Source organism: Mytilus edulis, chromosome 8, assembly GCF_963676685.1.
Source record: "Mytilus edulis chromosome 8, xbMytEdul2.2, whole genome shotgun sequence".
Classification (NCBI taxonomy): Eukaryota; Metazoa; Mollusca; class Bivalvia; order Mytilida; family Mytilidae; genus Mytilus; species Mytilus edulis.
In genome coordinates this window covers 40,570,563-40,586,027 of record NC_092351.1, presented here as the reverse complement: position 1 = coordinate 40,586,027, position 15,465 = coordinate 40,570,563, and the positions used below count along the sequence as shown (strand labels likewise).

At 33.4% G+C, this 15,465-nt stretch overlaps 3 protein-coding genes across 4 annotated transcripts in view; all 3 read left to right on the top strand.

Moving 5' to 3' along the window:
• The window catches only part of LOC139485569 (neurogenic locus Notch protein-like), an 82,960-nt gene extending 73,059 nt beyond the window's left edge, over positions 1-9,901 (top strand). For both annotated transcript variants that reach the window (XM_071270151.1, XM_071270152.1), the window contains exons 43-52: positions 87-188; positions 566-673; positions 1,168-1,275; positions 2,259-2,497; positions 2,905-3,224; positions 3,927-4,222; positions 5,285-5,490; positions 7,664-7,859; positions 8,739-8,822; positions 9,831-9,901. In XM_071270151.1, the coding sequence (XP_071126252.1) occupies positions 87-188; positions 566-673; positions 1,168-1,275; positions 2,259-2,497; positions 2,905-3,224; positions 3,927-4,222; positions 5,285-5,490; positions 7,664-7,859; positions 8,739-8,822; positions 9,831-9,835 (1,664 nt within the window). In that variant the 3' untranslated portion in view covers positions 9,836-9,901. The remainder of the gene's footprint in view (positions 1-86; positions 189-565; positions 674-1,167; positions 1,276-2,258; positions 2,498-2,904; positions 3,225-3,926; positions 4,223-5,284; positions 5,491-7,663; positions 7,860-8,738; positions 8,823-9,830) is intronic.
• Positions 9,902-12,964: 3,063 nt separating this feature from the next.
• LOC139484086 (uncharacterized) lies at positions 12,965-14,107 on the top strand. The gene is made up of 2 exons (XM_071267811.1): positions 12,965-13,132; positions 13,463-14,107. Exons 1-2 carry the CDS (start codon positions 12,965-12,967, stop codon positions 14,105-14,107), a joined length of 813 nt encoding a protein of 270 aa, XP_071123912.1.
• Positions 14,108-14,134: 27 nt separating this feature from the next.
• On the top strand, positions 14,135-14,569 carry LOC139484085 (uncharacterized). The gene has a single exon (XM_071267810.1). The coding sequence runs from the start codon at positions 14,135-14,137 to the stop codon at positions 14,567-14,569; it is 435 nt and encodes a 144-aa protein (XP_071123911.1).
• The last annotated feature ends 896 nt before the right edge of the window (positions 14,570-15,465 follow it).

The following is a 15,465-nucleotide window of genomic DNA, read 5'->3' as shown; positions in this document are numbered from 1 at the left end:
GGCTTTTATTTTAAAATTGCACAAATTGTAATAAATTATTGTTGATTGATGCATTGAATTTATATGATATGCTTTCATAACTCCAGCTTTCTGTGGTGGTAAACTATGTGTAGAAAATGCTCATTGTGTGGCAGGCAGATGCAGTTGCCACACTGGTTTCCATGGCAACCCATTCTTCAAATGTGAACGTAAGTTAACATGATTGAGCAAATAATTTGAAACTACAGAGTTATCATTTTGATATAGACATAAGAATTCTAAAATGTTTTATTTGGGCACAAACTCAATAAATCGGTTCAACTACAGCAAGTGTTGTCAATATATCTGGGGAATAGATGGATCCTTTTTTCCCCTGTGAATTCAGAGATTTGTGTGGTCATAATATAAATAATACTACTACGGTACATGCATAAGAAATTAAATGCAAGTTTGAATATTTTTGAAACCTTTTCCTGAATTTTCCCCAAAATGATAAAATTTCTAAAATTTCAGAATCTTCAATATTGTTCAAACATTTACATGTATTCATGGTATTGAATTTAATTATTGAGTAAACTTTTTTCAGCTTTGGATTATTGTGGAGGAAAGAGATGTCACATGAATGCCATGTGTGAGGATTATAAATGTAAATGTAGAAAGGGTTACCATGGAGATGGATATTATTTCTGTGATCGTAAGTACAAAAACGTCTAAATTATCTGACTGAACAAAACATAAAGGGCATTTGATGTGAATAGGATATCTGACCTTACAATATTGCATCCAAAAGATTGATATTTGTTCCAAAATCGTCTATATACATTTATTTTTATAAATTCAAGAATGCTATGATTTGAAATCTGGAAAATGAGAGAAAACATTTTTATATTATAGTTTTAGGAACTGCAAATGAGCTTATATCAAGTGATGATTTTATTCTATATATACTATTGAGACAAAGATTTTAGAAATTGACTTTTGAGACAAAAAATTTACAAATTGACTATACTTAGGAGTACTCTAGTTTTCCCAGGAGTCAGCAATTTGCAGTGATTTAATTACAAACATGATTTTGTCAATAAGTCATAATTATTCATCTGTAAATATTTTTTTTTTTTATTTATGTGAAGGTTTTTTTTTTCAATTGATAAAAGATGAGTTCTGAGAATCAAGTGTTTTATTTTACAGCTGAAGGGTTCTGTAAAGGTGTGAAATGTGCTCAGAACTCTGAATGTGTTGATGGTCGCTGTGTCTGTAGAGGAGGATTTGTAGGGGACGGACATAGAAAATGTGAACGTGAGTATAAAGTCTGAACTTAAATTGTCTGCACTTTGTTATGGGTCTGCTTAAGCCATATGAACATCTTGGTCCAGAAAGTTCAAAAATTAATAAAATATTTTTCTTGGATACTTTAAAATTTGTGCAAAAGTCTGCTTACAAACCGGTTAAAAATTAGTATCCAACAAATAGTAATAATTATGGATTCTTATATCTTTTTAATTTTTATTATATCCATGTTGCTCAGAAAACTTTGTATCTGTGAAGATATGAATTATAATATACATTGAAGGACGCCTCCGGGTGGGGGAATTTCTCCTTGCATTGAAGACCTGTTGGTGACCTTCTGCTGTTATTTTTTTCTATGGTCGGGTTGTTGTCTCTTTGGCACATTCCCCATTTCCATTCTCAATTTTATGTTTATAACCTATACATGGGGAATATTTCTATGATCTGATAAGACGTCTACCTAGGATACAAAGAAAATTTGAGACAAAGCCAATCCAGTGTCTTCTTAGCAATACTAAATTATTCTTAACCTAAACCCTACCATAACCCATACCTAATCCAATCCAAACACTAGCACTAAAACCTCACCCTTACCTTACCATAAATGAACCCATAACCTAATTTATAGGGACCCTGAAAGTAAAAGAATGATGTTTTTATGCCCCAACTACGATACCACCTACAATAGTAGAGAGGCATTATGTTTTCTGGTCTGTGCGTCCGTTCGTCCGTCCATCCGTTGGTCCGTCTGTCCCGCTTCAGGTTAAAGTTTTTGGTCAAGGTAGTTTTTGATGAAGTTGAAGTCCAATCAACTTCAAACTTAGTACACATGTTCCCTATGATATGATCTTTCTAATTTTAATGCCAAATTAGAGTTTTTATCCCAATGTCACGGTCCACTGAACATAGAAAATGAAAGTGCGAGTGGGGCATTCGTGTACTGAGGACACATTTTTGTTATTTTTATTAAGCCTTTTTATTTCTATAAATAGGTAAATGTATCTGTTCAGCCTTTAGTAATGCCTACATCAAGACTTATGATGGACAGTTCATTTATCACAATGGAGCCTGCAGATATACCCTAACAAAATCAACAAGATTCCCCGATCCTTGTTCCTTTAACATAGATGTTATCATGAAGAGTGATGACCATGGAGCATCTAAGATTAAGGCTGTTGTAGTTGAAATATTTCATCGAAGAATACAGCTTGGGCCTTGGTACAATATTTATGTAAGTTTCATATCATTTAATTGCAAAAAAATGAAGAGCAATTTACATTGCCAATGCTCCGTGTTGAAGACCATACTTTTACCTATAATGGTTTACTTTTACAAATTAATTGTGACTTGGATGGAGAGTTGTCTCATTGGCACTCATAACACATCTTCTTATAGCTTTTTATATCTTCAGAAATTAAGCCAATGGATGTAACCTTCTAGAGATTTAACAGACTTGTGCAATTTGATAATCTACTTGGAATAATATTATGTAATAACCTTATTATATTATGCTGGGCATTCACAGTATTCCATTGCAACATAATTGATAATCCCTTTCACTCACTTCTCAATTTTGGATTATGTCTTTATCTTTTTTCAAAAGTACCCCTTTTATTTATTTATTTATTTCTCTAACAGGAAAATGGTTATCTACATTATTTACCGCTATCATTACATAGTCAACAGATACATATTCGATACACTGGTAACTGGTTGCTTTTGACAACAACCTGTGGGTTACATGTATGGTGGAATGGGGACTCGTCTGTGATGGTTCACGCCTCTAATGCATGTAGTAGTCACCTGACTGGTCTCTGTGGTAACTGTAATGGGAAATATGTAGATGATTTTATAACACGGCATGGTAGTGATGTTTCAGGATATCCAGCGGTCAAGAGAGATCTAGAAATCATCAAGAGTTATATCGTCACCATGAATGGTCAACCAATCAATATGCAGTATGTATTCTTATCTTGGGAATTAAAAAACAAAATTGAAAGAAAGTTATTAAAAATATGATAGAAAATTTTAATAAAAAACACAGTATTCCATTGCAAGAAATGAAAGAATCACTTTCATACACTTCTCACTTTTTATGCCCCATTTATGGGCATTATGTTTTCAGGTATGTGCATCCGTTTGTCTGTCCGTCCGTCCTGCTTCATGTTAAATTTTGGTTGAGGTATAAAGTTGAAGTCCGATCAACTTGAAACTTATGATATGATCTTTCTAATTTTAATGCCAAATTAGAAATTTTCCCACATTTTCATGGTCCATTGAACATAGAAAATGATAGTGTGGATGGGGCATCCGTGTACTAGGGACACATTCTTGTTAACTATATATTTTCATTGTTTTGTTAATGTCCTATGTTTTTCTTACTTCATAGTAAGATACATTTTTCAGTCACTAGAAGGTCAATTTGGAAGGTCAATTCAAATTTACATTGAAATCTAGATTAAAATTTGTCTCTTTTTTTTGCAATTCATGGCACTCATATTAGCTTTCTCTAAATAAAGTTGTAGTTCAGGAAGCTTCTGTTATCCATACCAATTTTTCACTTGCATTGAAAAGATACAATTATGATGTAACATTTTAAAAATTTGTTATGATTCTCTTGAGGAACAATGTTTTCACAATTTATTATATTTTATTCTCAGGTGTATTGGTACATTAAAGAAAAATGCCAAATGTACCTTGACCCAGGAATCCTATGTAGCTGATGCAAGAATATGTGGTTACATGAAAGTACAGAATGAGCATACCCCATTCAGAAAGTGTAACCATCTTTATCCTAACTTAGCCAGAATGATGTACGAGGCATGTCGTAGAGATGTTTGCATGAATTTTGGCAATGATGCTTTAGTACAAAAGAGGGCATGTGTATATGTCCAACAGATGGCCATGGAATGTCTACAAAGGGGTATTCTTGTGAAGAATTTCAGATATCACTGTGGTAAGTCATTTTAACTTAGCAGTATTCTTTCAATATTTGTCCCAATATCAGTACTGACGCTCCATGTATATTGTTATCAGGTTAAGGTTTCTATTTAAGGTAGTTAATACCATCAAATACAAAGTTCGCTATGATATGAGCTTTTAAGGGGGCTCCTGGGTATAAATCAAATATTTTTTTCTAATATAGGATTTCGCTATATTTTTTTATAAATGAACTTTATCATATACTTAAAAGAAAAATGAAATAAAAAAATGGGGTCACCGTTCATTTAAGCTCACAATCTGCCTCTGGGAGAAGCATACATTTTTGTTAATGTCGTTTTTTTCTGTTGAACTAATAGGAGAAATAGAGGTAATATCGAAATAAAAAAATAACCTAATTACAGAAATCGCTTAAATTTTACAATTATTTAGTTTATGTACAGCTTATATGAAAACAATAATTAAAAATATAGGTCACCAATGAGTTAAAAAAGATATTTCAAATTTAATGCCAGAAAATGGCATTTTTGCACCAATGGGAGATAATTTGGAGCTTTTTCAATGATATAAACATTTTAAAAGTCATCTGGGGCCAAACTGAATCGATTTTTTGGGTAATGATTTTACCATATCATAAAGTAATAACTAATAGTGTAATAAATAAAATTTGTAATGAATAAATAAAGGTTAAATTTTTTGCTGAAATTTTTGTACCCACGAGCCACCTTAAATAATTTATTTTTTAGAATTAGGGTATTGACATTGATTTGTTGGTGGATCGAACTTTGAATTGCAAAAGTTTGAGTGGGGAAAAGAGAAGTGCCTTCTGAACTCATTTTCATGTTAAAATTTTAATAAACTTATACAACCAATGTAATTTGATCTGTATTATGTATATTGATTCTAAGGTAACTACTATTGATAGATAAGTGTGTAAATATCATTGATTGATTTAAAAATAGATTCAATATTGTTTCCCTATTATAAGTTATTGTCTTTTACAGTATGCCTTGCATGTTTAAAAAGTGACAAGTGTACTGCAACCTCTATGTCTAGTATAGACAGCATACTTTTTCAGGTATGAAGTGTCCTCTAAACTCTGTATACAGTTCAGAAGTTACAGCATGTCCTGCTGACTGCATGGATAGAACACCAACCATATGTGATAGTGGCTTGCCATTCTCTGAAGGGTGTACTTGTAAGGCAGGATACTACAGGAGTGGACATGAGTGTGTACCAGCTAGTCAATGTGGCTGTTATTGTCCAGACAGACATTATATACCTGTAAGTACATTGATGACACACCTTTGCCAAATTATCACCATGTCCCAGTCACGGCACCCGATGATTAGCCAAAAATACCATAGTCATTTGTCTGACCATTCACTAAAAGTGAAAGCATGCCTTCTGAGGCCTTTCAACAAAAAGTTTTTTCACAGTCTCATGTTTCTGACATATTTACTTTGAATGGTCTATGGCTATGATTAATCATGGTTAACAAAAAATAGTTTAGAACCACCAGAAAAACTTTATAGTCAACTTTTAAAATATTCATCATAAATGATGTAAACTTTATCTTCTAGAATATTTATAAAATTGAGAATGAAAATGGAGAATATATCAAAGAGACAACCACCTGACCAGAGAGCAGATAACAGTGGAAGGCCACCAATGGGTCTTCAATGCAGTGAGAATATTCTGCCCAATGGAAGTTGGGCTCAGCTGGCCCAAAAATAATAATGTATACTAGTTCGATGAAAGTTTATGTCAAACTAACTCCAAATCATATAAATGGAGTACAATTAAAAACCGTACAAGACTTTCAAAGGCCAGAGGCTCCTGGCTTGGGACAGGTGCAAAAATGTGGTGGGGTTAAATATGTTTTGTGAGATCTCAACCCTCCCCCTATACCTCTAGCCAATGAAGAATAAACAAAAACACAGTGTACACACAATAAAACTCAGTTTAAAAAAAGTCAAGAGTCCAATGTTAGAATACTAAACAAAAGAAACTAAACAAAATGACAATGATACATAAATTAACAAAGGACTACTAGCAGTTATTGACATGCCAGCTCCAGATATTGGTTAAACTGATTAAAAAATTGATGACTTCATAATTGATGAAAACTGTCTTCTACAATATTTATGTTTGCAAAACAGGGGTGTGGAAATGCTATGCCCGACTCGCCCGACTCGTACATTTGAACAACCATACAAGTAATTATTTTTGTCTTGGTTGCCCGTGGACAAGTAACAAAATATACAAGACAAAGTTCAAATCCAAAAAAACATAAAATTATTTTCAAAACATATAAAGATGTTTAATTTATGTATAAGAAACCAATGTTCAGCAAGTATGTGCCTTCTTGTAATCTTCAACATATTGAAGTTAAGAAGTATTATGTAGATGTAGATGCAAGTAAAAACATCAATTGTCCATGACGATAGATATTACATGATACCGGAAATAGATCGATTACCAAAATAAATAAAAATAAGTATGCGAACCCGAGTCGCGTAACATTGCATTGGCTTTGTCCATTGACCCGGGATCGTCGATTAGGTTTTATCCATCATTTAACGGAAGTGTCATTTCTTTAAATTTTGTATTGAGATTCAGATTGATAAATCTTTAATTAAAAATGTGGACAAGCAAGACAAAAAGAGTCGAGTCGAGTAGAAAACCTTAAATGCCAATGGAGGACACAGAGTATTTTAAAAAAAAAAAACGGAAGGGAGAATTTCAGACATCGTGGATATCAGATTGCCCCTGGCTATCTAGGGAAATTCGGAAAATAAATAATTTAAGTTTTTGTCTTATTTATAGATGAAGTCTTATTTATAGATGAAAGGTCATTGACAACATTATTTGTTGTCAAAGTGGAAAATAAAAGGGATGCATTAATTGCCCATCAAGACAATAATAAAATAATCAAGAAAAAAAACAAGTGTGTCAGTTCAGAGAAACACCACAAAATCAATAGTTTATCTATTATTTAGTTTACATTTATTCAATCACTGTCCTCAAATTTAGTATATGTACCTACTGGCTACAATTTTTATTCAAAAACTGCTGCAAAATTGTCCTTTACATGTCATTTCATTGGTTGGTTTGCTGTTAGGTTTCTATCCCATTGATGTCAACCCATTTCCTACTTTCCTAATTTTTTACACATATAAACAAATATATTTCATTTGTTTGTGATGCACAACAGTGCTTATTAAGAATCATATATTAGGTAACAAGAAATACTTCAATATTTATTTGGATCATCAGGGCAAGTAAATTGTTTTCCGGACAAGTAAAATTTTAGGTTTCACTTGCCCGGGGACAAGTGCTCACAACAAATATTTCCACACCCCTGCAAAATATTTGTAGAACTGTGTAAGGAGTTTACATGTAACAGGTACCTGTCAACTGTCCTCATTCCATAATTATCTTTTTTATATGATAGCTAGCCAAGTCCTATACAACAGAGGATTGTTCTGAGACTGTGAAGTGTATGATGGTTCATGAGAGACCAGAGTTCAGACATACACAGATAGGTGTGCAATGTCACCGTAATGCTACATGTAGTTTGAAGGATGGTATACCTGCATGCTCCTGTTTAGGAGGACTGGTGGGTGATGGGTACAAAGTCTGCCAACAGAGTAAGTATTAAGTCATCTGTAATCATGATAATGGTATATAGAAATTACTTGGTCATACAAATACAACACTTATAAGATTTATATGTGCCATATTTAAAACATTCATGCTTTGAATTGAAGATTAAGATTCTTAGGCATTATACAAATCTAACAATGTTAAAATCATTAAAGGCATAGAAGAAGGTGTGCTTATAACATCATGTTACTGTATTTAGAATGCAATACGTAAGCATTGGATAATTATACATTAAGCTTCATAAATGAAAAGAGAAGTATAAGCAAAACTAGTACTATCTCAGAAGATGACTCCAAATTACACAGGGCTTCAGATACACAAATTGACATACACAGAATTGTTTTTTTTTCTCTGATTGGCATACAAATTGAAAACAAAATTCCATCCTGATCTATTTCATCAAACATTATCAGTTGTTATGCGAAAACAATTTTTTTTTATAGTGACATACAAATGAAAAATCCTGTATTAAAAGAGTATCATTACCTAGTTATAAATAAAAAGTAGGTTATGCCAAAACACATAATTAAGAGCACCAGATGATGTGTTAATTACGTGTATTGGCATTATTTACTTTTTATTTGTCAGGTTTTTTTTTACCACTGATACATATATATGGCTTCAACTTTCAAACACTCCATTAGAGCTATTGTGTTTAGAGACATTTTTTTGCCAGTATTCTCTCTTAATACTCGTGGAAAACAATACCTAGTGGAATACATAGATTAAAAAATTGAGTAGCCAGCACATACTTCTCACCGAGTACAATGCCCATGTTTCTATTTTCCGAGTCTCTTCTTGAGACCAGAACACCATTTAAAACTAGAAGAATAATTAATATTTGACCTTCGTATTTATTTCAGAAATATTGCCTTCAATAAGGTCAAGTAGTAACCATTTAATTGGACATGATGTAAATCATAAATTTTTTAGTAAAGTATTTTATGGTAAGTTTTCATCATTGTGGTTCATTGTGTATGATATATTATAAAAAAATGATTAGTAGTTGATAATTGGGGGAAAAGGAGAAAGGATTCTGAAGAAACAGGTAAAATAATAGGGGAATTTAAAGGACACTTAGGACTTGAAAAGAGAAACAGTCCTCTCTCTCTTACATTATTTTTAGGTAAAGATTGCATAAAATGCAATCAAAACCATATGGGACTGACTTGATATCTAAATGTTCCAAGGCTGATCACTACGTTTTTGATACACAAAAATATAGTGCAATGAACATAACATTCTATACATCCTATCCATGAACATTTCCAGAAGTCTAGAAGTCTTCCTTTGTCTAGAATAGCTGTTAAATCAACAACAACCAATGCAATATTTAATTTTACTTCCCACTAATAATTTGAAGCAATCTTTACTGTTCAGTGCTACAAGCACTTTGATTACATATATGTGTAATTAGTACTAGTGATTAAAGTAGTGTATAATCTTGAGAAAACAATATAATATTTAATTAATCTATTTAAAAAAATAGAGAAGAATGTGCAACTAGGTTTCTGAAATTTGATTAACTTGCTTCATTAATCAACATCAGAGTATGGGGTCTTGTCCTATATGAAGGTTCAACAGATGTCTGTACCAAAATCTCTTTTTAGATCCAAGCAAGTATAAACCATTTGTATGTTATTTTACTACAAATTATTATAATTTAGTAACTTAGTTGAAAATAATTTCATTTCAAGGTCAATGTGATATAATGAGATTTTATGTTATTGCTAAACTGGGGGCTTCAAGTTTTTTTCTGATCCATGCTTTGACCCATCCATCAGATTTTTCACTGCTAAAGGTAAGCAACTATGCTGTAAAACATAAAAATACCAAAAAATTATCAATATCACATTTATTAACCTGTTACATTAAAAAAATAAAAGTTTTTAAACTTGAATAATTTCTTTTTTTATTTATCTTTATATCTGTCATGTTTTTTTTTCTCATTACAGGTTGATTCTGTTGGAGGGATATTCCTATTCGTGATTTTGTACCAAAAGTGATAATAAAAAATGTCACTGATTTTAGAATTGTTTCTGTGTTTCGTTTCCAATCAACTTTATAGCAAAATACTTGCTTCACATCAATCCTCTCTTTAGTTGATTTTTGCGTTTTTAAGCCAAAATATAAGCAAAAAAATGATAGACAGATAGACAGAGGTCTCCAACATCTTGTGAAATCTTACTCAGCTCATGTGTAAGCTGTTGTGAATTTAATCCATAATTTAGAGGAATGTAGTACTTACAAAATTAGTAATTTCAGCTTCTCTTCAAGCATGTTGCATTTATAAGGTTTAGTGAATGTTGGTCTTATGTTAGCACATAGTCTTTCATCTGTAGACAGAATAAGTTCAAATGTGGTGCTCGTGATATGATATATTTAATTATTTGAGTTGTTCTTCCCAATAATGCCAAAAAGCTCTTGGAAGATTTTGGCATTAGATTTGTGGTAATCTAAAACAGAGTTCACTTGAAGTGTTTAAGTGCTGGAAAGACTACTGGTTTAGTGGTATCCCTAGAAAAACTAACACCAACATGCAATATATATATAGGCCATAATGAGTAGGAAATGTATTTTACATCTGTAGGGGTATGTAAATCTTAGCTGGTTCCATATGCAATTGTTTTCAGATGTCTAATGATTGCAATATTTTAAATTCAACAAATCTTTTCCAAAAGGTTAAAGTTGTGATAGACTTTCACTACATTTTATCACAAATATAAATTTAAGGAGACAATGTGGAAACACTGAACAGATTGCTTTTATTTCAAATTTACAAATCTAAATTGATTTGTCTGAGGCAATCATGCCAATGTGACTTATTATATTTTAAACAGTCAGGAGACTTACTGGAGTAAGTGATTTTAAAAAGCACATAAATCAATAAAAATGTGAAGTTATGAAGACTTTTTCTGATTATTATATGATTTATATATTTGTGATACAAAAGTAATTTGTTTAAGTACCTGATTTTGCTTTTCTCATTTTAAAGACCAGCAGTAAATATACATGTATTAGATTAAAAATAGAAGTAAAGAAAAGTACTGATCACATATTTTTAAAGGCAATGCACTGGGAGTCTCCTTTGTTCTTGTAAACTTTTGGAGGCATCTCCTCTAAATCTTCTGTGTCAATTGTTACAAAACTTTCCCAAAATGTGTTTAGGGAATCTTGTTTTCAAATTGTATCTGCAGATTCAATCCATCATCAAATATTGTTGTTGTTGCTAAATAAACAAAGGGTTAAATTGTGGATTTTGGCTTAAATCTCTAAAACTCAAACCGTAAGAACAAAACTGACTTATTAAAATGATCAACACGTCAAGGTCTATCACCTATTAATTTTCTCTCTATGTATTATTTTATCTGCATTCAAGAGAAATAACACCTATATTGAAGGGATCATTTAAGGATTTCTGCTATGTTGACAAAATTTTCTAACCATCATTGTTTGTTTTAATGTTCTCTCTATCTGTTATAGCTTTCAAAATAATGATAAAACAAGAATGTGTCTCTATGGTGTGCTGGTGGTTTGTACCACAGGATTGTGTATTCGTCTAGTGTGGTTAGGGCTGAATGTAGGACAGAAAGTCACAGGACAAAAAGTCACAGACAAAAAGTCACGGACAAAAAGTCACAGGACAAAAAGTCACAATTCATTTTTTCTGATTATTTTCTTTGAATAAAAACAGCTTATTTCTACAGATATATTTTTGTATTTTTCTTGAACTATTGTATATAAACCAACTTTGTTAACAAAATTTATCAAAAAAATATCAATGATGATCAAATAATTGTTAAAAAACAAAATGTCAAAGTGGTTTGGCACTTAAATGGCTTCATGGTGCCAAGAAATGTATCTTTTGCCTGATTAAAATTAAATAAATCTTAATTTTTCAAGTATAATGACACATTTCCTAAACTTTAATATGAATATATGTATTAAAAAGTGAATATTTCAAAATATTTCTCTTATATATTCAAACAATTGTCACCAAATTATTTGTGACTTTTTGTCCTGTGACTTTTTGTCCTATCAAATTTGTGACTTTATGTCCTGTGACCTTTTTGTCCTGTGACTTTCTGTCCGTTTACCGTTAGGGCCATAGGCTCCCTATCACTGCTGGATAGACTGCTTTGCAGGTGAAAAGAAAGTCGAGTGCGTATGTCTTTCTGCCAGTACATAGCTTCTACACTATTCAAGACTTCTACAATGCCTCCCCGCGACAGCACACGGTAACTAGGGTCTAGCATCCTAGGCATTATTGTAGAGGATCTCGGAGCAGAAAGGTTTCTAGAGATGCAGTGTGTAGGCCCATCGGCGCGTGGACACTCCCTTGCACTCATCAACCTTGTCCTAACTATGGGTAAATAGTGTCACTGCCTTGTGGTTAGATTTTGGAAGATCAAAAGGCTATGGGGGCAAACCCAGAAAGAAAAGCCGGGAAGATGGAACTCGTCAGCCATGGCAGGCAACCGTCTATGGGAAGGAAAACCTAGACAACAAAACTCCATCCTACAGGTAGTAGGTTTCTGGTATATGGCTAATCACCAGGCAGAGTAAAAAGAAGCTGATTACGGAAACCCAAGATACATTTAGAAATCAGCATGCTGTACAACATGGTTTAAGGGACATGACGCTGATGGATGAAAGCCCACGGGAAGTCCACACGTTGACACCCTTGTGTACACCAAAAGATAATATACTTCTAGGCAGTTGGAATGTAAGAACAATGTATGCCACAGGTAAAACTGCAGAAATGAAGAGGGGAATGGACAGATACAACATAGAAATATTGGCCTTAAACGAGATCAGATGGCTAGACAGTGGAAAGCTTACACTTGAAAATGGTCAAGTATTATACTCAGGCAGGAATGATGGATTACATCAGGAGTTGGAATGATGCTGTCAAACATATCAAAAAAGGCATTGATTGAATGGAAGCCAATCACTGAGAGATTAATGTATACCAGATTTCACACAACTACCATTAAAATAAGTATCACTGTATATACACAGACCAACGATGCTACAGATGAAACAAAGAAAGCTTCATTGAACAGCTAAACATGACATCCTGTTAGTAATGGGAGACTTTAATGCAAAGGTTGGGATGAACAATGAAGGTCTTGAGAACACCATGAGAAGGCATGGAATAGGGAGAAGAAATGAAAATGGAGAAAACCTTGATATTTGTCAAAGGAACAACTTAGCCATTACTGTCACAATCTTTCCACATAAAGACAAACACAAAGTAACATGAATATCACCAAACAAGAAAACAGAAAATCAAATAGACCATATCCTGGTTACTAGACAACACAGAACTTCAATACTGGACACAAGGGCAATGAGAGGAGCAGACATCGGAAGCGATCACGAACTCCTCAATTGCAAATTAAGAATTAAACTTAAGAAATAAAAAATAGTAACAGATACTTCAAGAAAGATATTCGATACCACAAAACTACAACGTCCAGAAGAAAGAAAAGCATTTTCAATCGAGCTAAAGAACATTTTCCAACTCTAAGACGAACTAGAGGACATAGAAACATTCTGGGAAGGTATAACAAAATGCTATAAGGAAACCGCAACTAACACCATAGGTTTCAAAGAGCGTGGGCAAAAGCCCTGGATCCCCAATGAGTCGTGGAAACTTGTAGATGAGAGAAGACAACTAAAGGAAAGAAATAACAACAGTAGATCAGAACGAGTTAAGAACAGCTTAAATGCCAAGTATAGTGACAAAGACAAGGAGGTTAAGAAAAGTATGAGAAATGACAAAAGACAATGGACAGACAACTTAATAGAAGAAGCAGAAAAAGCAGCAAGCAATGGTATGATGAAAACGGTAACAAGAACAATTTGTAATGAAAAACGGAAACCACCTCAAGTCATCAAAGATAAGTCTGGAAATCCATTATCTAATCATGACGAAAAACTTAAAAGATGGAAAGAACACTTTCAAGAAGTATTGAACAGACCAGAACATGAAATACCATTTGACATCAATATAAACTATGAAATCGAGGAAAGAGAGATTGATATAGGTCCAATCAGGAAAGAGGAAATTACAAAAGCCTTGAAAAGATTGAAAAATGGGAAGTCAGGAGGCATAGATGGCATAACAGCTGAGATACTAAAAGCTGATACAATAACAACGACCAAGTATTTACATAAGCTTTACAATATGATATGGATTGGCGATGAAATACCAAGAGTGGAATAAAGGTCTTATAGTTAAAATAGTAAAGAAATGAGATCGAACTACAGAGGCATAACACTACTTTCTGTGCCAAGTAAGGTATTCACAAAAATCGTCATCCAAAGAATACAAGAAGGAATAGATGAAGAGCTGAGACAAGAACAAGCTGGCTTTAGAAGGGGTAAAAGCACTACCGTACAACTTTTCACATTAAGAAACATCATAGAACAATGTTCTGAATGGAATGCTCCTTTGTACATCAACTTTGTAGACTTTGAAAAAGCGTTTGATTCCATCCACAGGAAAAGCTTATGGTCCATCTTAAAAGCTTACCACATCCCAGACAAACTCATCACAGTTATAAAACTATTTTACGATTCATTCGAGTGTACAGTCATAGACGAAGGAATACAATCAGAATGGTTGAAAGTAAAAACGGGAGTTAAACAAGGATGCATGATGTCTGATTTCTTATTTCTGTCATGAAACAACCGATTAAAGATCATGAAACACGAATTAGATGGAATTTACCACCAAACTAGATGACTTTGATTTTCCTGACGACCTAGCACTACTGTCTTCCAAATTCCAACACATACAACTAAAACAGATAAACTGCAAGAAAATGCCAGCAAAATAGAACTCAAGATAAACACATCTAAAACAAAGGTAATGCGGATGAACACCACAAATAACAACCTAGTGAAGTTAAATGAGAAAGACCTAAAGGATGTCGATACCTTCACTTGCCTAGGAGGAATAGTAACAACAAAAGGTGGCTGCGACAATGACATGGTCAACAGGTTGAAAAAAGCTCAAGGCCAATTTAGCAGGCTAAGGGAAATATGGAGATCATCGGTACTGTCATTTAAAACAAAGGTCAGGTTATTTAACAGCTCAGTCATATCAGTCCTACTGTATGGATGTGAAACCTGGAAAACAACTGAGCAAGACAAGAAGAAATTGAACACCTTCCAAAAACAACTGTCTAAGACAGATACTAAAAATAAGATGGCCTGATACTATATCAAACGAAAACATTCACATAAAAGTTGGAACAATGAAGCTAAGTGATGATATAAAAGAACGGCGTTGGAGATGGATTGGCAATGTACTAAGAATGGATACCAACAGTATATATACTCAGTTTCACTGACATGGAAACCTGAGGGAAAGAGGAAAGTTGGACGTCCCAAAACCACCTAGAGACGGACTGTAGAGACTGAAAGAACATCACTTGAATGGAACAGCTGGGCTACAGCAAGAACAGCAGCTAAAGACCGTGTAAAATGGGAAAAATGTATCAGGGTCTTAAATGCCGACCAGCATGAAGAGGATAGGTGAGGTGAGGTGAGGTGTCCCTAGTACGCTGTGCCCCACTC